This window comes from Trichosurus vulpecula, chromosome 7 (assembly GCF_011100635.1).
Source record: "Trichosurus vulpecula isolate mTriVul1 chromosome 7, mTriVul1.pri, whole genome shotgun sequence".
Lineage (NCBI taxonomy): Eukaryota > Metazoa > Chordata > Mammalia > Diprotodontia > Phalangeridae > Trichosurus > Trichosurus vulpecula.
The window spans coordinates 88,771,496-88,795,066 of record NC_050579.1 but is presented as its reverse complement, the minus strand read 5'-3'; the positions used below and the strand labels follow the sequence as shown (position 1 = coordinate 88,795,066).

At 35.9% G+C, this 23,571-nt stretch overlaps 1 protein-coding gene across 1 annotated transcript in view; it reads right to left on the bottom strand.

Moving 5' to 3' along the window:
* Positions 1 to 23,571, bottom strand: part of PDE10A (phosphodiesterase 10A) — a 262,739-nt gene that overhangs the window by 83,865 nt on the left and 155,303 nt on the right. The window contains exons 7-11 of the mRNA XM_036768216.1: positions 20,175 to 20,330; positions 18,592 to 18,642; positions 16,973 to 17,031; positions 10,299 to 10,350; positions 2,523 to 2,665 (exon numbers count right to left, since the gene is read on the bottom strand). Coding sequence (XP_036624111.1) covers positions 2,523 to 2,665; positions 10,299 to 10,350; positions 16,973 to 17,031; positions 18,592 to 18,642; positions 20,175 to 20,330 — 461 coding nt within the window. The remainder of the gene's footprint in view (positions 1 to 2,522; positions 2,666 to 10,298; positions 10,351 to 16,972; positions 17,032 to 18,591; positions 18,643 to 20,174; positions 20,331 to 23,571) is intronic.

The following is a 23,571-nucleotide window of genomic DNA, read 5'->3' as shown; positions in this document are numbered from 1 at the left end:
AAAGGTATCAAAAGTGCTCATTTATGATTTTTGGGAGTAGAAAAGGAAAATTTCTATATGCATTGCACAACAAATTACATATCAAGTTACAATGAATTCAGAGACCATGCTGCCATGAAAATCTTATTTGGGGGACACTGAGAAGCATCGTGAATAGTTGCACCCACAGTCATATCAAGTCCCTCACATGATTTCCTCATCCTTGCCAAAACTGGAGCCAAAAAAAGACAATACAAGGCCAATATACCCTGTCCCATTCTTGGCAAGCAACAAATTGTACAAAAGTTAACACCATCCTGCAAGAATTTCTCTGAGTACTGGCCTAAGCATATGAGAAAATCAACTAGATGACCATGACTTCCATTTCCTTTCTATCACTCATTACAAATTCTTCAAGATATGTAACTAACTCTTGCCTGCATTTGGAAGGGAACAATGAGGACTGTGATGTTAACATAGAATTCTGTGAGGACTAATGAGAAAAATCCTTAAGGTCTTCGAAACAGAATAACTCACTTTTTATATCTCTAATACATTTGGACATTAAAAACTCTAAGTATCTAGCACTAAATACATTTCAATCATCATATTGTTAAGATTATATTTTATTATTGTAGTTACGTGACAAATACTGAATAGTACAGGTTTCAGAGGTAAGGTACAAGAATTGCATTATTAGCCTTGCACATAGTTAAGTGATGACAAAGGTTTATTAAACTGATTACTGCCATCCAATTGCAAGCTTTTATTGAATTGGATGAGAATGATTTTTTACAATTTGACATTTACAATAAAATAAATGCCACTGAGTGGAAGTAAATTATATAAAATCTTCTGCCTTTATTACTACAGAGGTAACATTTATTATGTCACATAAAATAGTTATGATTAAAAGCCATAAATAAAACAATATAACATTTTCAAAACATCAATAAGCAAACAAAATACTGTAGTTTCATGTCACAGGAAGATAATTTGCCTTTTGTCATTCTGCTATTTTTTACAGAGGAATTTTGTATTGGTGATTATAAAGTCTTCTGTTACAACTGAAATTTAATCAGGAGCATTCTCCAGACTGTTCTCCCAACAATGCATGTGGACATAAAAATAGTGTGATGTATTGTTAAAAGAAACAACATGTTAAATGTTCTTCAAAATAAGATTTATATTCTATCTGAAGATGTCAGCACTTGGACTTTAAACAAATGACTCAGTTAACAACTATGTTGTTGTTCAGGCATTTCATTTGTGTCTGACTCTTCATGATCCCACTGGAGATTTCTTGGCAAAGATACTGAAGGGGCTTGCTATTTCCTTCTCCAGTTCATTTTACAGATGAGGAAACTGAGGCAAACAGAGTTAAGTGGCTTGCCCAGGGTCAAACAGCTAGTAAGTGTCTGAGGCTACATTTGAACTCAAGTCTTCTAACTCGAGCCCAGTGCACCACCTAACTGCCCCTAAGTATACCTGAACTGTTCTTTAAAAGTTGCTAAAAGATTAAATTGTAAGATCATGATCAGGTGAACACAAGCTTATCTTAGTAAGTCAAAAGACAAAGTACACAATGCTGTTTCCTAATTCTATGGTGTATGGAAGTTAGCTAGCTAATTTTCACTGTGCTCCAGCAACATAGGTTTGCCAAGAGGAATCTAGTTTACTGGGGTGGGGGGGGGAAGTACATTGGGATCTGGTAATTACCACAGCACTTTTATGTTATTGTGAGAAAAAGAAAAGATTAAAATAAGAGTTGTCTATATTGAATCCTTTATAATTTCTGGGTTATGCTGGAGTGCTCCGCGTGTGATCTAACTTGAATGGTGAAAAAGTCCATATCTCCATCAGCCAAATAAGCATTCCATTGATTTGCAATGTTGTACCATATGATTTCTGTAAGCAGGATCCTACCTATGGTGGCCATTTATAGGTTACTGACGATTATTCCAATTTCAAGAGTAACTATATATATATATATTTATTTATACACACACACACCCACACCCACACCCACACCCACACACACACGGCGGGGGTTGGTATGACATGACTGGCTGCAACGACTGTTCGGTGATACGAACTGACTAACTTAATGCCCAAATCAACAACATTAGCCATACTGTGTTTGGTTCTTTGGTGTTAGAGATGCAGCTGAGGAGACGCTCAGCGTTGGTGCACCCTTATCAAACATCTCCACGCTCTTCTACATGGAAGATGCACAAGAGCAGATGGGGTGCACCTGGACCTACCTTGGCACACTAGTAAGTTTTTCCACCATGATTTCCAAAAGGACCGCCTCCGGAAGAGGGCATTTCCAGGAGTGACGTTTTTGCTTCAGAGAGGCTGTTTCGGTGGCACTGCAATGTCATTCCCAGAAGTACTACCTTCTGGAGGCGGGTCCTGGTGGGAATGATATCACAGTATGACAAGTATTGTCAGCATACCTGTGAATAGGCACAGAAAGCGGGTAACATAATACCGGCACATCTGTAATCACAGCCTATTTGCTTTTCTACTTCATTGCATACCTTATTTCTTTGGTCTTCTTAAAGACAGGCTTCCCTTCATTTTCCTCCCCAATATCAAAAAGGTCTGAATATAATTCTTTGTTCTTATGGTCTACCTGGAAAAGTGCACAACGATCTGCATTCACCAAGTTTTTTGCATATATCTAAGGAAAAACAACAAAACAAAGCTTAGACATCAAGAAACTCCGTAGAAAGCCTGAGATGAAGGGAATAACTGAGGCATTACTTAAATAAGTGCTGGCCAGCCTTGCTCTGGAACAAGGGGAAAGGTGGGGCAATCGAAAAAGTTTTCAATTTGGAGTCATGAGATTTTAGTTCAAATCCGGACTCTGCCATTCACAAACTGCCTGCCCATGGGTAGGGCAAGAGGCTTAAATTCTGCATACTTCACCTCCTCACCTATAAAATAAAGATACTGACCAGCCTCTCTAAGGCTCCCTTCTAAGCCTTAGTCCGCGATCCTATGAACTCTAAGTGGATTCCACAACTTGTCAAAAGTAATTCAGATTAAATATTTAGCATACACAGAAATAATTACTTTCCTTAAACTGACCAGGAATCTCAAATCTTTCATATTTCTCTTCATTTGTTTGAACTGAATAGCTTAAAAAAAAGGTGGGGGAAGGAGGAGCATTTAATTAGAACCCAGTCCTTCCTCAGGATTACGATTGTTCACAATATTCACTTCTTTTTCATGCATTTCCTGTTCTTCTCTAACACATATTTCTTACTTATCACAGCTACTTCTAAACCCTCAGTATTACTTAATCATATCTCTTCCTCTTAAGTTCATGACATCTGACTCTTATGATCTCTCTCAATTCTTTGTCATCTACTGATATAGTGACCTCCATAACAATCTGCTTATCATCACTGTCCTTTATGGCCTCTCAAATCCTTCCTCAAATTATCCTCAGAGATTTTAGTACCTATGCTGTTGATTTTTTAACAGTTGGTTGTCATCATTCCTTCAATTTCTCAACTCTTCTGACTACCATCTCTATTTATCAACTACCCAACGGGGCAGCCCTTTTTCACCCTTGTGATCTTCGATCTTGGAATTCCTCCCTATTCTCCCGTTCTATCCTCATTTCCCTCCCTACCCTGTCAATCATTTCAATAACATCAGTTCTTCCATCTTCGAATTCCCTGTTCTTCTGCTACTCTGGCCTACGTAACTTTTAAACCTAGATAACATCCACCAATAGTTGGAAATACAAGTAATACCTAAAACTATCAACCAAATAGTTAGCCAATTTAATTCATTTGACTAAACTGAATAAAATTTTAAGTGACCTTGAAAAATAATGCAATTGTCCTCAAGGTCTATAAATTTTAGTAATGTAGTCTCTGGTGTATCAAGCATGGACCTTGTCATCCCCATTTGATATATATTTTAGTGTTTTCCCTCATAAAATATAACTGGGAGAACCTAAGATCCATATATATATATATACACATACACATATATATATATATATTTATATTTTTTTTCTTTTTTCCATCAGGCTAGTAGATTTAATAGACTATTCCCTCAATTTATCCCCAAGTGCTCTTATGGCATGGCTGATAATACATCACTGGCTGTTAGAGAATCCTTGGCTGGTTGTTCTTTATTCTACATGAGGACCAAAATGATTATCACTATGTTGGAGTTAAGGGAACAGTGTGTCTGACTACAGCTGATCAGACCGATATGAGCTTGGAAGCCTCTACCACAGGTTAGGCACAAACAGTCCATATGAACATCTGGAGAGGAGATGATTTTAAATTTTCACACCTCACGTTTCTTTTGAGCTGCTTCAGGGCCTTCTTTGATGCTGGCATACCATGATGGGCAGTCCTTTGTTAACATCTCCCATGTTATGTAATCAATTCCAAAGTTCTTTAGAGATAGAACCCTTACCTTACATATAAATATATGTCAATGACAATATTTTCCCAGCTTAAAGGAAAGAGACCTAACATTTAGAGAACCAGCAGCAAGAATGAATTTTAGGCCTCCTGTGGTGGACAGGAATAAAACAAAGTGAAATTTTGGGTTAAGCCCAGATATTCACTGATATTTTATAAGATTATTTTTTAGAAAGATCACAACTTGAGAAATTCCTTAAAAACACTAGGCACTAGGAGGGGTGGCGCCAATATTACATAGTAGAAGCAGAGACCTGATTGAACTCTCCCCCCAAACCCCTCGAAACACTTATAAAAAATGACTCTAAATAAACTCTAGGGCAGCAGAAGCTACAAAACGACAGTGAAGCAGATTTCCAGCTCAATACAATCCAGAAGACGCACAGGAAGGGTCATCGCACTGTGCTTGGAATAGAGTATAGCCCCGTGCTGGCACAGACAGGACTGGAGCAAGCAGCTATGGTGGTTTCCAGACTTCTTAAACCAACAAATGCCAAAGACAGCTTCAAAGGTCAGTGGGAAAGCTCTCTCACCTGGGTAAGAAAGGAACCTGATCTGGCCCCAGCCCCAGGGTGGTGGCAGCCACCACCACGGTGGTGGCTGCTTCTGAAGCTCTCAGCCTACAGATGGTGGGAGAACCAAGTGGCTGATCTGGGTCACAGTCCTAGGTGGCAGTCCTGGGGTGAGGAAGAGTGCTGGCATGGCGGAGCTGGTAGTTGCTGTGGAGAGGGAACCCTCCTCACAGTTTCAGGGCAGAAAAGAGTACTTGTGGTTGCTCATGGACCACAGCACAGGCCAGGAGAGGAGTCAACAACTCTCTTTTGATCATACCACTCTGGAGGAACTGAGAATTTACAGTTCCCTAGAGATATCTCTGAAAATAACTGCAGAAAACCACTGAAAATTGGGGCAGTACACCCTCCACCTTAACAAAGAACTCAAAAGTCAAATAATTGATTGGGAAAATGAGCAAACAGGGGAAAAAGATTAAGACTATAGAAGGTTAATTTCTTGTTGAAAAGATGTTTTCTTACACACTTACTGATGAGGAAGATCAAGACATGCAGAGGAGTCAAGACTCCTATGTCCAAAGCATCCAAGAAAAATATGGAATGGTCTAAGGCCATGCAAGAGATCAAAAATATTTGGAAAATCAAGTAAGAGAAGTGGAGGAAAAATTGGGAAGAGAAATGAGAGTGACGCAAGAAAATCATGAAAAACGAGTCAACAACTTGATAAATACTGAAAAATACTGAAGAAAATAACACCTTGAAAAACAGACTAACTCAAACAGCAAAAGAACTCCAAAAAGCCAGTGAGGAGAAGAATGCCTTGAAAGGCAGAACTGGCCAAATGGAAAAGGAGGTCCAAAAGCTCACTGAAGAAAATAATTCCTTAAAAATTAGAATGGAGAAAATGGAAGCTAATGGCTTTGTGAGAAATCAAGAAATTATAAAACAAAACCAAAAGAATGAAACAATAGAAAACCATTCAAAATATCTCACTGGAAAAACAACTGACCTGGAAAATAGATACAGGAGAGAGAATTTTAAAATTATTGGACTATCTGAAAACCATGATCAAAAAAGAGCCTAGACACTATCTTTCAAGAAATTATCAAGGAAAACTGCCCTGATATTCTAGAACCAGAGGGTAAAATAGAAATGGAAAGAATCCACCAATCACCTCCTGAAAGAGATCCCAAAAGGAAAACTCCTAGGAATATTGTAGACAAATTCCAGAATTCCCAGGTCAGGAAGAAAATATTACAAGTGGCCAGAAAGAAACAATTCAAGTATTGTTGAAACACAATCAGGATAAAACAAGATTGAGCAGCTTCTACACTAAGGGACTGAAGGGCTTGGAATATGCTATTCCAGAGGTCAAAGGAAACCAAGAATCACCAACCTAGCAAAACTGAGTATACTGTCTCAGGGGAAAAAAATGGAATTTCAATGAAATAGAGGATTTCCAAGCATTCTTGCTGAAAAGACCAGAGCTAAATAGAAAATGTACTTTCAAATACAAGAATCAAGAGAAACATCAAAAGATGAGGAAATAGAAGTCTGAAGAGGTTGAATAACTCATCGAAAGTCAAAGAGTAAGTATGAGAGCCTTGCTGTTCTGACTCCTAATCCAGTGCTCAAATCCTCACTTGCAGAAAAATAATTTATTTTTATGCAAGACAACTGATCTGTAGCAGTCGAGGACTTCCAATAAGGAAGGCAACATGAGGTAGAAGGCAGGCCCTGTTACTCAGGCAGTACCCAAAGGAGGAAATCCCAAACACTTATGCAGTAAAGTGGAAGGCAGTAGGACTGGCAGGTATCCATCCTTTGACAGATCAGGCTGTTGCTGGGGAATGTGAATACCTTTTGAAAGCACTTCTCCCTCATGTAGCTACCCCTATTCACAACAGCATTAGAAAGAAAACTTATGAGAAAAAAAAAACTGCCTATTAAGAGATGCGGTAATCTATATGAATAGTGGAAACACTCACATTGAGGAAATCATGGTTCTTTGAAGGACTTAATTAGTAATTAGTATTAAATATCAGTAGAGGGATTAGAAACAGAGGAGAAAAGCATTTTCTTTATTCAGCTGCTTGATAATTTCATTTCAAAGTACTTCATGGCATCTCTTGAGATTAAAACCCACGTAGGAAAAGTGACATTTTTAAGGGTGCTTGGTTTGCTCAGCATTACCAAATATTAAGACCTGTGGATATGCTGGACAGCCTTAAGACAATTCATTTTTCATTTATGTTATGCTGAAAAAATTTTTAAATTCTCTGTGGGAAGAAACCATGCCTTTGAAAAAAGGCATCCCATCAAGTGTCTCCTAGGCGCTCAGTAACTGCTTTTTGTTATTGCTAATAATAAATAGTAAGGACTTTATTTTGCACACTCTGTAACATCAAGAATGAGAATCACCAAAGGTGTCATAAAAATACTGTTCATTTAAAATGTTTAAAAAACCACTAAGTACTAGGAGAAGGAATTTTAATTTGTAACAGTTTTAAATTATACAAGTGGAGAAATTTCTCTTCCTGTTTAAATAAGGATCGCCTTATGAAAATCAAAAAAAGGAGAAGTAATGTAGTTTGATAATAAAGCACTTTAACAGATGATTAATGCTTAACTATTATGATTAAATATTATGACTTAACACAACTTTTATTGTGCGGCTAGGTGGTACAGTGCATAGAGCGCCAGGCCTGTAGTTAAGACCTGAGTTCAAATGCAGTCTCAGACACTTATTAATTGTGTAATCCTCAGCAAATCACTTAATATCTAATTGCCTCATTTTGTTTATCTGTAAAATAGAGATAAAAATAAAACATACCCCCTAGCATTATTGTGAGGATCAAACGAAAAAATATTTGTAAAGCACTTAGTACAGAGCCTAGCACACATAGCACTACATAAATGTTAGTCATTTAATGTCATCATCATTTCTTTGGTGTTAAAAATTAACTTCATCCACCCCCCCAATCTCTTCCTTCCTCCTTTACTCCCTTCTTCATTCCTCCCCTCTCTTTATTTCCTTCAAGTAGATTGGGTTAGTGATACTTTGTTCAACAAAACGAGTAAGAAATCTTGAACATCTGCGGCCACCAAACTCTTAGAAATCCACACTGATAAAGGGTAAGAATTAACTAGAGTGTCTTTAGTGAGAGGCAGAAAGGATTCAAGATAAAGAGAATACAGGAATTCATACCTAATCCATGAACCACAAAGAAAAGGGGAGACAGCTAGAATCAAGGGAGAAAATTCCTTGGGCACATCTGCTCCCTACATTTTTCAAAACTGTTACTTTCATTTTATTCTGTTACTCTCCACAATTTTATGAATGATTTAGATGAAGCTATAGAAATATGTTTATATAAGGCAGGGAGGAAATTCACACAATTAGGATCCAAAAAAAGATCCTCATAAATTATAATGATGGAATAAATTTAATAATAACTAATTTGAGAAGTACAAATTTCTACTACACTATGCCGTCTGCGCTCAGGTATATATTAGACTACATGGCTCCTGCAAACTCTAGAGATTCTATGATTCACTGCATTATCAGATATAGCAACATCTCTCTTTTCCAGAGGTCATACTGCATAGCTTTCGTCACTCAGAATACAACTGTAAAACCAAGGGGGGCAGGAGGGATAGTTATGAGGAAAATGGCTATTAAAAAACTCATTAATTATATTATGGAAGAACATCCTGCAACCATCCATAGGACACAGGACTCCAAATATTTTGTGAAATATAGCTTACTGATTTAATAAGCTTTAAAGATAGCAAACTGTAAAGTGGGGATGCCTTTTTGCTGAAATAGCAAGACATCTCAGCTAAAAAGGAGAGAACAGACAACAGAAACAACAGACTCAATCAATCAACAAAAAGTAAGGTGGTTTGTTTTCTTAGATGAAGCAAATAGGCCTGTACATCTCAACAGAACTTGAGGACATTTACATGAAAACATGGTACATTACCAAATGATGTTAACAAGGACCTCATAATCAAGAAAAGGCTACATTATCTGCAGAGAAACTAGTAATCCATTTCTTTAGCCTAAAATTTATACCTTTATAATGGAATAAAAATAAGATGTCTCTCTGGAAAAGCTTGGCAAAGAGTAGAGTACTCTGTTTTTTATACAGCTTCTACAGTGGAATGCCAAAAACAGATAAAAGAGCGTCTGCTGGGTCTGTGTGCTTGTCACTTATGCTGCGAAATGATGTTTCACGTATTGGAAATAAAATGTAGTCTTGTGGATATGTTACTGTCAATAAAGCAACAGGATATTAAAGATCAAAGAAAAATATTAATTATAGCTTTAAAAACTTTGCCAAGAAAGCTTTCTTTATGATGGAATAGTGGTTCTTTGCCATAACACCTAAAGCTCTTAAAACATGTACCTTAAAGCACTGTGATGCTAATTAAGAACAAAGACCTAAAGCTCTTGTTTGACACTGAATGCCAACCGCTTTAGCACACTGCCTCTACACTATGAAGGCTTTTAAAATTTCAACATTCTAAATTACCTGATGCATTTGGTCTAACATGCCATGACTCTGAAGTCCACATAGCTCAGGGATACATGAAAAAACTCTATAGTAAAGATGCAGCATGGCAGTCCTAGGTATTTTTGTAATAAACTGATGTTGTGCCACCTCACCAAAAACCCTGAGACTGTCTCTGAGGAAAGGGTAAGAATGACTGCTGATAGTCTTGGAGTGAAGGATGCTGACACGAGAGGAAAGCTCTGAGGAGGGGAGCATGGTGGAAAGCTGAGGTATTTTAAGTGACAAGGTGTGGAAAATGCTACATGCCTCCATGGAACACTGTCCATGGCTTTTCCCTTGAAATACTAGTTAGTTAGCTTATAGGAAGGAAAAATGTAGCTTAATATTGGTCCATGATCAAATATATTCAGATTAGAGTACACAACAACCTCTTTTATCGCGACCTGAAATGTAGTAAAGGGATGTACACTAGAAGGACCAGATTTAAGAATAGATCAAAAGATTAAACATATTTTTTGCATCAATTGACATGCCTTGTGCTTCCGATTACATTTTTGAGAAAGGAGTTGTGAGTTATTTACTAGTTAAGGCTAGAAATATCATATTATTCAGCATTAAAAGGAAAGAAAAGGGTTTAAAGTCTACCTGGCTTCCAAGGGTGAGGCCATTATTAGAAATTATCAGTAATTTGGTAGTGATATCCAAATTACTTTTTATTAAATATCATCATTCACCATAATATTAATAGCAGTTTATATAAGTACAGAATGAGAAGCTGAGATTCCTCAGATTTAATGTCATTTTAAAAAACAAGACCTACCATTACCTACCATTATGTGTTCAAGTAGAGAATCTATTGCGACTATGTTATCAAAATAGGTTCTGTAAAAAAAAAAAAAAGGAACATAAAGTTTGTAAGCAGTCTTATTTTGATTACAGTAAACACTAAGGCTTCAGTACATTTTTTGATTTTGATTATATTTAGGAATAGCAACAATAGTTACACTATAAATTTAAAAAGAAGCACTACATTTTCATACACTGACTCTTTAGATACTTATTGCAGCTATTTTTAATAGATGAAATTTTTTAAATGTGCCGATCGAATTTATTTCTCTTGCTAATTTTAAGCAAACCATATAAATACTGATTGATTTATTCAACAAGCATTTGTGAATAGGCTACTTCATATTAGGTATAACGCTGGGTACTTGGTTACAAAGAAGAAGAAAAAAACCAGTCCCTGCCCTTAAGGATCTTATCTTCTCCTGGGAGAGGAAAAGGAAGATAATATGTCAGTGATATGTAAACATAAAATATATAGAATATAAATACCAAATGATTTTTGAAGGGAGAGGGGGCACTAACAGGGGGAAAAGATATGGAAAGGTCTCCAATAGGAGGTGACATTTGAATTGAGTATTAAAAGAAGCTAGGAATTCGACAAAGTGAGGTGACAATGCGTTCTAGGGATGGGGCAACCTGAGAAAAGACACAGCGATAGGAGATGGAATGATGTGCATGAGAAGAGCAAGTAGGCCTGCTGGATGAGAACATAAGAGTATTTGAAGGACAGTGACACGCAATAAGCCTGAGAAGTGAGGGTCAGGGTGTAATAGGCTTGAAATGCCAAAGAAAAAACATTTCAAATGCATACTTCAGAAATATCAATTTGGTAATGAATATGGACCATGTTCTTTAAATTTTCTTGTAATCTCTCTCTTTATAATTTATATCATGTACCCCTTTTGAACTTAGGTTTATTTCCAAAGATGATTAGGGAAAAAGGAAAAAAAAAACTTTTTGTGTAAAGTATTCACAGCAGCTTTCATTGTGGTGGAGAAGAACTGGAAATTGCAGGGATGCCCATCAACTGGGGAATGGCTGAACAAGCTGTGGTGTATGATCGTGATGGAATACTACTGTGCTATAAGAAATAATAATCTAAGTGACCTAAGAAAAAAACATAGACAGACTCCAACAAAATAATGAAGAATGAAGTGAGAAGAACCAAGAGAATATTGTATACAGTAAAAGCAATACTGTTTTAAGAACAACTCTGAGCAAATAAGCCCCCAAATTAACTACAAAGGACATAGGAAAGAAGACGCTATCTGCATCCAGAGAAAGAACTGATAAACAGAAGTACGTATAGAATGATTTTACATATATAATATACACATATATACACACATATTTGTGTCTAATGGTAGCTAACTCAAGGGGGAGTAAAAAAGGAAAAATAATTTATATGATAATTTTATTATATATTTAAAAGGGATAGCAAGTTCTACATAATGGATTTGCAGTTTCATATGCAATCATCTTTTTTATTATACAATGTTTTAGAAATGCTTGTTTTATTCCACAAATTGAAAATAAAATTTTACAAAATTTAAAAGAAACGTCAATTCTATAGCTGTATGGAGGATGGATTAGAGTGGGTAGAGACTGAAGGCAAGGAAAATACTTAGAAGGTCAATGCAATAGTTTAAGCGAGAGATGGTGAGGACTGAGGAGGACAAAGAGAATGGCTGAGAGACATGTTTTTTGCTTCCCCGCCCCCCCGACCCTTGCAGAATCAATAGGATTTAGGAAACGATTAAACGTGAGGAGGTAGAGAGAAAAGTTCAGATGCCTCCAAGTTTTAAATCCTCAGTGGGATGAAAGGATGATGGTATCCTTGACAGAAATAGGAAAGTTTGAAAGAGGGGAAAGTTTAGGGGAAAGGGAAAAGAATTCTGTGATGGACAAGATGAGTTTGAGATTCCTAGAAGAAATACAGTTGGAAATAACCAATAGTCAGCTGGTGACAAGGAACTGGTACTCAGAAGATAGACTAGAGCTAGATCTGGGAATCACCCACATGGAGATAACAGGTAAAACAATAAAACTGACTACAAAAATAGAGATTATTCTAAGTAAGGGTATCATACAGGGCAATCCCACACTTCTCAGTATTCTGTGTACTAGTTCATTATTTAAGACTATTTCCTATGAGGTGTCATACACCAAAAATCAGGTCTGATAGCAAGGGAACAGATACTTTATACTCTAATTTTATAATAATAATTATAACAATATTCAGACCCAAGATGAATTAGAAGTTCCAATCAATCTCTGGTTGAGTGAGGTTATGGAGACAAAATAAGTGGTTTACTGGAAAATTCTACTACAAATATAAATCTACATCCATGAGGCACCAGTATTATGCCATATATGAGTGACATTGTGTAGGTTTGTCCAACTTCTGACACATACATATGGAGTCATTACAACAATAAATCAATTTTAAGTTTTGGAAAAAGATATTAATATAAAATCATCTAATAATGTTGATACATGGCAATTCTATAAAAACATAAATTGTAAGAACACCTTCTTTGTCAGTAACTTTACTGTCTCAGGTAGAAATAATATATGCCTTCTAGGTCACCAAAGAAAACAGGCTATGATAATTAAACACTAACATGTCAGACAACATAACATCAACATCTTGGAGTTATGCAATAGAAGGGAGGATACAAAAGAACTGAATTAAAGTTAGTAGAAATTGAAGAGAAAAAAAGAGAATGAGAGGTCCGAGGCACATCCAACTGAGTCTACATATGACTACAAGAGAAAAATAAAAGAAGAAAGCTGGATATACAATATTTTAAAAATGGCAAATTTTTCAACCTACCTCAGGTTAGTCTTGTTTATTTTCAGCTGGGTGGGGAAAAACAGAACTTGTCATCAGATGTATTTTTATCAGGAAGAGAAATTTTTTCCTACGTATACATGTAGCTCTTCATTCCATCACTAATTGTTCTGCCCTTGTTTTAAACATACTCTGTTGTAAAGGAATTTCATTCCTAGAGAAATCATTAATCAAAGCATTACTGGAATAGTTTTTTGGTGTCAGTTTTTCAAAGGATTTGAATTACACAGGAGTCAATTCTGGTTGTTCTATTTAGTATCTTTGTCATTTAGTTGATGGAATAGACAATTTGTTTGAATTTGATAATCCCATCAATTTGCATGACTAGTTTCACTCAAAATGATCTTTACTAGTCAGATAAATTCATGGATATAAACTGAGTGGATCAGCTTGTCAATATGTAATAGATTATGAAAATGAAGAGCAACATGTAGTCATAGACAAAAATAGCTCTACATGACAAAACTGCCTCCTCTGACAGCTTCTATTTATCTATACCCACCCAACTCAAGATAAACAGGACTTATCCTAGGTAAAGTTGTCAAATTTCTCTGCTTTATCTTATGTCTCTATAACACATAATACTACAAGCTCTCTAGAATTAAAATTGTGGGGCTCACAAAGAGCAATGGAGTGTCTCATGATGGGCATAAATAGGGTATCATTGAAAATAATCAAGTCAAATAAATGTTGTGACTGGAAAAAAGGGAAAGCGGTCTTGTAGTACAAATGAACAATAAATGATATCAACTAATAACAAGAACTCTAAAGGAAGTCTCTTAGCATCTTGCTTAGAGCCCTTGGAAAGGGTTTATGAGAGGGAAAATGATAATAAGTCATCAACAAAAACATGTGTCAGTGTACCAAAAGTTGAATGTGAGTGAAATGTAGAGATTTAAAAACAAAGCATGATGCTTAGATAAACTAACTCTAAGGATGATGGTACTCCTAACAGAATTGCACAAATTTGGAGGACAGGTGGGTTCAGGAGGTAAGATAATTAATTCTATTTTGGCTATGTTGAGTTTAAGATGCTTGGAGGATCTCCAGGTGGGGAAGTCCAATGAGCTGGTAATATAATATCAGGGCTCGAGAAAGTCAATAGGGCTAGATATCTTGATCTGTGCAGTGATAATAACTGAAGCTAGTGAGATCGCCATGAGAGAGCCTTATAGGACAATCTACAATCAGGGGCAAAATTTAAGGGATAATCTAGAGAGGGCAGTGTCAACAAAAACACACAGAGAAAAAAGTACCCAGGAAAGAGAGTAAAAAAGGACAAAAACTGAGAAAAGGCTACCACATTTAGCAATTAAGAGATCACTGGTAAGTCTGGAGGAAGCAGTTTCTGTTGAATGCTAAGGCCAAATACCAGATTGGAAAGGGGTGAGATGTGGAAAAGAGGAGAGTACGTGAATGAATACAAACGGCTTTGAGAGCTTTGTCTAAGAGTATGACCAGTGAAAATGAGGATAAATATAGGGAGATAGTTTAAGGGTACAGGACTATCAAGTAAAGTTTTTTTAAAAAATTAGGGGGAGACCCAGGCATGTCTGTAGTCAGCAGAAAAGTAGTTTATAAAACAAAGGAATTACAAGAATTAATTGAGAGGCTCAGCTATTAGAGGAAATAGGAGAAGGGACAAAGAGCACAAGTAAAGGGATTGGCCCTGGCAAGGGGATCATTGTCCTCAGAGGCTGGAGCAATGGAAGAGAGCAGGGAATGACGTTGAAGAGTTATAGATGACCTGTAGTTTCTTAGTGAAGAATAAAACCAAGTCCTGTGTTGAGAATAATGTAGGAAGTTGAAAAGAGAACAAGAAGCTTGGACCAGTTGCTATGGAGAGCCGAATAGGGTCAATCAGCAATGAGGTCCCACTTTTGTAAGAAATTGGATGGGAATACGGCAAGGAGCAAGCAATGATGAGGAAAGGGATTAAATAGTTAGAGAGATCATCCATGAACTAATTATCTATCTAATCTATCTATCTATAATTATCTATATCTAATATATCTATATATTATCAAGACACATAAGGGGAAAAAATGAGGCCAGAGTGGTGATGATGGCCTGGGAGAACAGGAAGGGCAGAATGACTAGAGGTAATGGTGAGCTAGCTCTATGTGTGAAGGAAATAATGAAGTGCAGAGAGGGAGAGAAGCAAAGGAGGTTATGGTCAGAGAGGAGAATTTCAGAGTTATCTACCATGAAGATGCAACACCTATTAGCAATGATGAGGTCAATGCAACGACCATCCCTGTGTGTGACTGAGATAGAATAAAAATGGGAAATTTCTCCAAGGAGAGAGAGAGCTCAATGTACTGCTCATCTTGTTTCTACTTTCTCAATGAGAATATTTTTCTTCCAAAGGATGTTTAAATAATTACTAAGGGGGAGTTAAAACTGAAGAAGACAGTTCACCTAGCTAATGAGCTCAAGTCACCAAGACCAGATGAATTATTTCACAGATCACGGAAAGAACTCGAAAATATTACTGCCAAGTTATTCTTAGTGACCAATTCAAAGTGAAGTGAGCAGAATGAGAAGAATACAGTAAGAGTAATATTGTATGATGACTATACAGTAAGAGCAACACTGTACGATGATCAACTATGAATGACTTAGCTATTCTCAGCAATACAATGATCCAAAACAATTACAAAGGACTCATGATGGAAAATGCTATCCACCTCTAGAGAAAGAACTGATGGAGTCTGAATGCAGATCAAAACATACTATTTTGCGCTTTTTTTCATTTTTTTTACTTTGGCCTGTTTCTTCTTTTACAACATGACTAATATGGAAAGATATTTCATATGATTGCACATATATAACCTGTATCAAAATCACTTACTGTCTTAGGAAAGGGGGAAATAAGGGAAAGAGGAAGAGAGAAAATTTGGGATTCAAAATTTTTAAAAACTGAATTTTAAAAATTGTCTTTACATGTAATTAGGAAAAATAAAATACTATAAAAATAAAATAGAATGCAAGCTCCTTGAGAGCAAGAAATGTCTTACTTTCCTTTGAACCCCCAGTATTTTGCTTAAATGTGTTTCATTCATTCATTCGTAAGGATCAACCTTTTGATACACTCCTAACTTCTAGTAGCCTTGGTAGCTGCCAAGAGAAGTTTCTGGGGCAGGACAGGGGTTCTTAATCTAGGTTCCGCTGAGTCTATGAATTTGGGTACGAAAAACATATCTTTATTTTCATTAAATGCTAACTGAAATTTATCATTTCCTTTAACTGTCTGAAAACATTATTCTGAGAAGTAGCCCATAGACTTCTCCATATTGCCAAAGAAGTCCATGACTGAAAAGAGCCCATGCTCTAGTCTAGGGACATGTATCCTCTTCTAAGGAAAGAGACATTTCAACAAATGAAATATTGATATAAACAGAAAATAAATGTACTGACATTGTTGGAAAATAAACCACTGAGCAATAGTTGTCCTCCAACCCCCATCTTCAATTCATTCTTTGATTTTTCTCATAAAATACTTGGAAAGTTTGTAGTCAACATTAGTGGACATATTTTAAAAGTAAAAAGTTATGTATCTTGTATATTTAACTACAAATTAATTTTTATCTTACACACATCCATATGACTACCCTTTATGTATCTGAAGTGACTGCAATCAATAGCTCTTATCACACTATACCTAGAATATAAACTGACCTCCAATAAGTGGCTACAATCAAAATTTGTAGTATTTACAACTACTTATGACTTTCTGTTAAATATGCACTCATTACAAAATCTTTGCTCAAAAAAAGTGTTATCATACTCCTAGACACTTACTTTGATACATCAAGTAGGAAGTCATTCAATTCAGTCTGTTTGGCAAGGCCTCTGCATACCTGACATAAATGAAAGCATGGAGACTATTAATTGCAGAAGAAAAGATTTCTTTTCATTAAAAAAGGTAGGGCTGTCATTTGTCTCATTAATTTTAATAGGCTTAAAATAACTTGGTTTGTGACTGTGATATCATGTTGCTTATACTACAAAGCTGGCAAATATCTTTTAACATATAGGTATATTTCCATCTAACATGTCAACTGGTTCCATGAAAATGGACACCACAGGGAGCATTCAGTATTAGATGAACAATGTTCTTAATTAAATGCTACAGAGTAGAATATGGTTGTAACAAAATAAGGCTATGATGCAAAATGATATTGTTTGGGAGAATCTACAGGAGTAATAACTATTGTGGCTGCTATTTAAAAAGTAGTAGCTTAGTTTGGTGAACTCTGCATTTATTGATATAGCCCTATTCTCTTTTACAATCAACAGTTTCTTAAAACACTGACTTCTAAAAAGAAAGTGAAAAAATTATGCTCTCTAAAAGGTTCCCCCTACCTTTGAATGCTGGCTCACAACAGCTGATAGGGCCCTCCACTATCCTAATAAAAATGTTCTTCCAACGTCAAAGAAGTGATAAATACACACACACACACATACACACACATAGTATAAGGACTAACTCTGTAACAGACATCTCTTCTATCATCTTTAAAGTTGGTCATTGTCATAAAAATAGCCAAAAATCACCTGTGGTTAGAGTAAAGACTCATACATTGTTGTGACCTTTCAATCATACCATGTATTCAATTAAATTGGCCTCTAAGTATAGTTGATGATTTAAGAGATAAAAATAGGGACTGAATCTGTAATTACTGGTATAAGGAACTTCTAGGTGAGGAAACTTCCTTACTAATACAGGTTAGTACCTTCTTTGCAACTTATGAGAACTGAGATCTGGGTATCTTGCTCAGAGCAACTAAAGCAGTATGCCTTAGAGGCAAAATTTGAACTGGGGTTCTCTTGGATGAAGAACTTCAAGGGTGGCTCTATAAGAATTTAGCAAATGATCTTTTGAAAAGCTTAATGCACTAATCCAAGCAACTAACAAACTGTCAGGAGTTTCCTTTTTAGCAGACTTTCCCAGAGTTAAACTAATTGATCCTGTCCCTCTCTAAGTAAGAGCACAAATATGGAGTTGGAAGGAATCTTAGACACCCTTTAGTTCAACCTCCTAATTTTATGAAAGAGGAACAAAGGCCCTTTGACTTGCCCAAGGTCACACAGGTAGCAAATAGCACCATTGGTTTTAATACACAGGGTCGCTGACGATAAAAATATTACGTTTCAGAGAAGACAAAAATCATTAACATGGCAGGGGAACTCTAGGAGTCATACAGTAAATAGCTCCATGAACTGCTCTATTTCAATGACATGGTTGACTTAGCTATGCCAGAAGTTTCTTAAGGTAGAATTGCTAAGTATGATGCTCTTTATTCTTCTAAAGCACACAGCATACACTATTATACATTGTAGGTTTTGCCTATGATTCATTCTCAAGTGTGCACATTGGCCACTTGTCATTGTCTTATGAAAACATTACTAAGACTCACTTGGACTTGATGTATTGCTACTGAGGCCCAGGCAAGATTCGCTGTTGCAACCTGAAAAAGAAAGCAGGAAAGTATCTAAAACTATTTAATATCAACTTCAGTTTGAATTTCAAAATTATTTCCACAGATCTTTTTGCAGGATTTTCTCTGCAGTGGCTAAAGGACAATTCACCTGCGAATAGACTTTCTAACAGAAAACACTAATAAAAAAGCAGCAAAATACATTTCTTAGGGTCACTGAACTTGTAGGTGCTTTTACAGATACACCACTATTCTGATTTTAAAAAAAGAGAGAGAGATTACATATGGTTTCTTTTCTACATTTGTCATTCTTCTGCACCATGGAACTACCATGTTCCCTGTAATTTCATATTAAGGCACAAGGTAGATTCATCTACAAGAGCCACAGGAATCTCAAAGGGTTTACAATCTTCTTCTAGTCCAGCAAAAAGTTCCCATTATTTTTCAGTGAAAAACATTCCTCATTTTTAAGGAATAAAGATTAAACATCTATGGTATACACTAATAGGATCTTAAAGTTTGATACCATTTTTATTTGTTTGAATAGTGGGTAGAAATAGAAGAGAACATTGGAAAATATTCTCATTATTAGTAGCAAAAGTGTGTGTATGTGCATGTGTATAATTCTGTGGGGGGGGGGATAGTAACAAGGAGTGAAGTAGCCTTTATTTTTGCATTAAAAGCTATGACTATTTGTCCTAATATTATAGTTGATTTCCTATTATGATGTCTACAATAGTGACTTACAAAAACGAATAGATGGCCTATTTATTTCAGGCATTATTCAAAGACAACAAAATTACAACACAGTAAAAGAGCATGAATATCCCCTTTGAAGTTTATTGCAATTGTTTTTAAAAGAACAGTATTGTACAGTGAATTATTTTAGTCCTATGATTTTGGAGAACATTTGGTTCTAGATAACTTAACCAAACAACGTAAGTTTCTCCATTTGAGAAATATGTACTGGGAATCTACATAAATAAGACATAATACGTACTTAAAAACATATCAAGTAGCTATAACAATAACCCTAAGAATTGCATGACTGCTTTTTTTTGGTATAGACATGAGGTTCTATTAGTGTAGAGAAGTCCTTGTGAAATTTTTTTTTCTTTTTTCAATTTAGTTTCATAACCCTTCTGCAACCTATAAACTTCAAAACTACTTGGAGTGCTCAGTTCACAGTGCTGCCAATAGGTCTCAGAGGCTAGACCTGAATCCATGTCTTTCTTACTATGTGGTCAGGTCTGTCATTTTTTCACTATTAAAAATATAAACAACTAAATTCTCTTTTTTTTGTAGGTGAAACATATAGTCTTAAGAAATGTCATACCACTTCTCGATAGAAGATGCACGTATTTTTATTATAAAAATATTACTAAGATAATCACCACAATTCCAATATAAAAAACTTCCTCCCACTTTAACAGCTAACAAGATTGTTTTTAAAAGCCTCCGTATAATTATAAGGACACACATAATCCAACGTTAGGCATTTTAAACCTTACTGAAATGTGACAAATTTTCAACTTAAAAGCAAATTACTGTTGAGTTTTTACCTCTTGGTGACAGATATGGAAAGCTTCTTTGCCCCAATTCCGATACAGTTCAAGGATACCAATGAGGTCACCAATTGCAGTGACAATTGGTAAACAAAGAACAGACTGGACACGTGTCCCTAATTCCAATCCAATACCTTTGGGAAATCGTTCATCCTAATAAGAAAAAAAGGGGGGGGAGAAGAGAAGGGAAAAAGAGAAAAAAATCCCCCCTAATCAGTTTTAGTAAATAAAACCAATAAGCTATGATATATGCTATCCAGAGGAAAATATTAATAATCAATATTATTCATTAGTAAACCCTTACTAGGTATATGACCATCTGGCAAGTCACAGAATCATAGAACCTCAGTATTGAAAGGGACCTAAAAGGCCATTTAGTTCAGTTTACCTAATCCATGCAGGAAAATTTCTTTTAATTAACAGGACTATCCAAAAATGAAATGGATTGTCTCAGGAAGCAGTGGGCTTCCTTTCCTTACAGATTTTTTTAAGCAAAGGATGGATAAACATTTGTCAGGGATGTTGTAGGATAGAATTTATTTTTGGTTATAGATGGGTTAGATAATATATTGCCAAGGTTGCTTCCAATTCTGATATGATTCCTTGATTTTGTTACTCTTCTAACAGTGTAAGGTACAACTCTTCCCCATTGACCAATAACTGCCCCCCACATCCCCTTGTCTTCATATTCTGTGTGTTCTTGAGTTCATGCCTTTCCACAGAAAGAGTACTGAGCAGTTTTTTTTGTATTAAATGCAATTTCTTATGCCACTTTTCAGATATAAGTCACCATGTGTTTACATCCACTTTGTCTTTCCTTTGCAATTTTGATTCTTAGGAAGAAATGACGTTCTATTATTCAGTCATAAAGTGTCACTGAATATATCACTGAAATCAATATTTGTTAATACTTATGCGGGTATGACTGCATTATATACATCACAAAGTAGGCATACCAAGGCATAATTGTTGGTGTTTTCTCAGCCTCTGATTTTTTTATATAAGTAATCTCTAAACTTTTCCATTCTTAAGGAATCTTCTCCTCTTTGACAGATACTGAAAATCAAACCCAGAGTACCTTAAAATGATCTGACTAACACGAACTGCTTTGGTACACAGACTTTACCCCATGTGCCACTGCCAGTTCCTCACATCCAAAAGTGGAAGACCTAAGGCCATATCACCAAACAAATGTGGGAAAAGCTGGTGTCTTGTGCATCTGTTTTTTAACCTCCTTTCACTTTCATCTGAAATGCTCTGAGGATGACCTTTATCAAACTGGACCTCAAACTAAGCTCTCTGCATGCCTATCTCTCAACTGTTCTCTTCTGTTTTATGAGCTTATAATTTCAGCTTGAGGATCACTAACTTTCCTTGACATCTACTTGAGTATGCACTATTGATTTATCTTATATATCTCATCCTCTAAAAGCTGGTATCCCCCAAGATTTTGTCCTCTACCTCCATCTCTCTGTAGTTTCTACATTATTTACTCTCCTGTCTTCAAGTATCACCTCTACTCAGACAACTAGCAAATGTATATCACATCTCTACACTCTCCAAAGAGCTCCAGTCATACTAATTGATAAACTCAAAAAGTTATCCTACACGCTACCCTCTTTCTCCTCCCCCATATCCAAATCCTTTTGACTCTCTTTTTAAAACATCTTTTACATTATTCTTTTTCCTCCGCTTACAAGACCAGTCACAGTTAACATGTGCATCTTTTCTCTCACCTTGGCTATAGTAATGGTCTCCTGATTAATTATTAGTTATTCCTGCTTCCAGTCTAGTTCATCTCCAAACCACAATTCACACAATTATCAAAATATTCTTTCTAAGGGACAGATATGACTATCCCACTTCCTTGCCCAAAAATTTTCAGTATTTTGTCTATAAAAGAACACAAGCTCCTCAGCATAGTGATTAAGGTGCTCCATAATAAGACTCCAATTAAGTTTTCCAGCCCTATTGCATTATTATACCTTCTCATATACCATATCCCAGTCACAGTGAGGTGACATCCTATATTGGGTCTCTGTGCATTTTCACAGACTGTTGCCATCCTTGGAATACTTTTTGAACTCTACCTCTTAAAATTCCTCACCATTTTCTGCGGGAAGCTTTTCCTGAAGTTCCCACTTGTTGCTGCTGTCTCCCTCCTAGAATTAATTTCCATGTGCCTGCTGTACGCTTCAATTAGGGTGTCAGCTGCTTGAGTGTAAGGACTATTTTTTTTTTTTGCTTTATATGCACAGCCTCTGGAACAGTGCTTTGGAAAATAATGCTAAATATTTGTTGAATGAATGAATCTTCCGTCACCTTCCCCAAAATGTTCTGTAAATGATCTTGGCTTCAAAATGCTGTCACTGATTGCCTTCTCTCCCTGGAAAGGGAATAAAGCTTTTTCTAAGCTTACATAACTTTTGGGTTCTTTGGCTTTTTCACTGAACTAACTCTTTTGCACTGGCTAAACCTTTCAAAGATATAGCTCAGAATCAGTATCATTACTTTTATCCATTTCTCATTTTTGGAGTGAATAATCACTTTAAACAGATCACATCAGAGCTGCTGCAGTCCCATGAAGGAACATTTTCCCATCTTAATCCTTTCAATTAATTTGGTAGCTACTCTTACTCTGTTCTAACAAACTCCAAAATTAATGCTATGTCTATAACCAATTAATGCTTTCTAACTTTCTTTCTGAATAAATTATTCGTGACGTACAGGTATAAGGTTTTTGGGTAATCTATAATCATTTGGTCTCATATCTTTCTTTTCCAAAAAAAATTTCCAAATTTTTGCCAAATTTTCACCAAATTTTCCTACCCTCAGTTGTATAATGAAATCACCAAGCACCAAGGCATGTATTGACTAAATCTGGAGGATCTTGTCAAGTTCTTCAAATAATTTGTCAAGGGCTTTATTTTCTGCAAGGGATAAGTATACAAAAGCTGTAATGATTTTATAGTGGTTTGTTCATTTATACTCATAAGCACTGTGAGGGAAGAGGGCCAAGAATTTCATGAAATGTTTTTAATGCCTTTGGATATATAAGTATTCAAAGTATTTATTAGATGTTTACTGTGTGCCCAGAAGAGACATAAATAAAAGCAAGCATAGCCTTCTCCCACAAGGAACTTATACTCTAAGCACAGATGGATTAAAACCAACTTCTTCAGCTCTCTCTACAAGGAGAACCTCTGGACCTTCCCTTCTATTCAGCACCTACTTTTTGTATCTTTGATTTTACTTACGTGGAAAATATCAATATTTATATGGTTCAACTTTTCTAGTATTTCACAACTTCACCAATCATAGGACAAAGATAATGAAGAGTCTCAGCAGTTAAATTAACATACTGCATAATTATTCTTTAGAAAAATGTTATTTT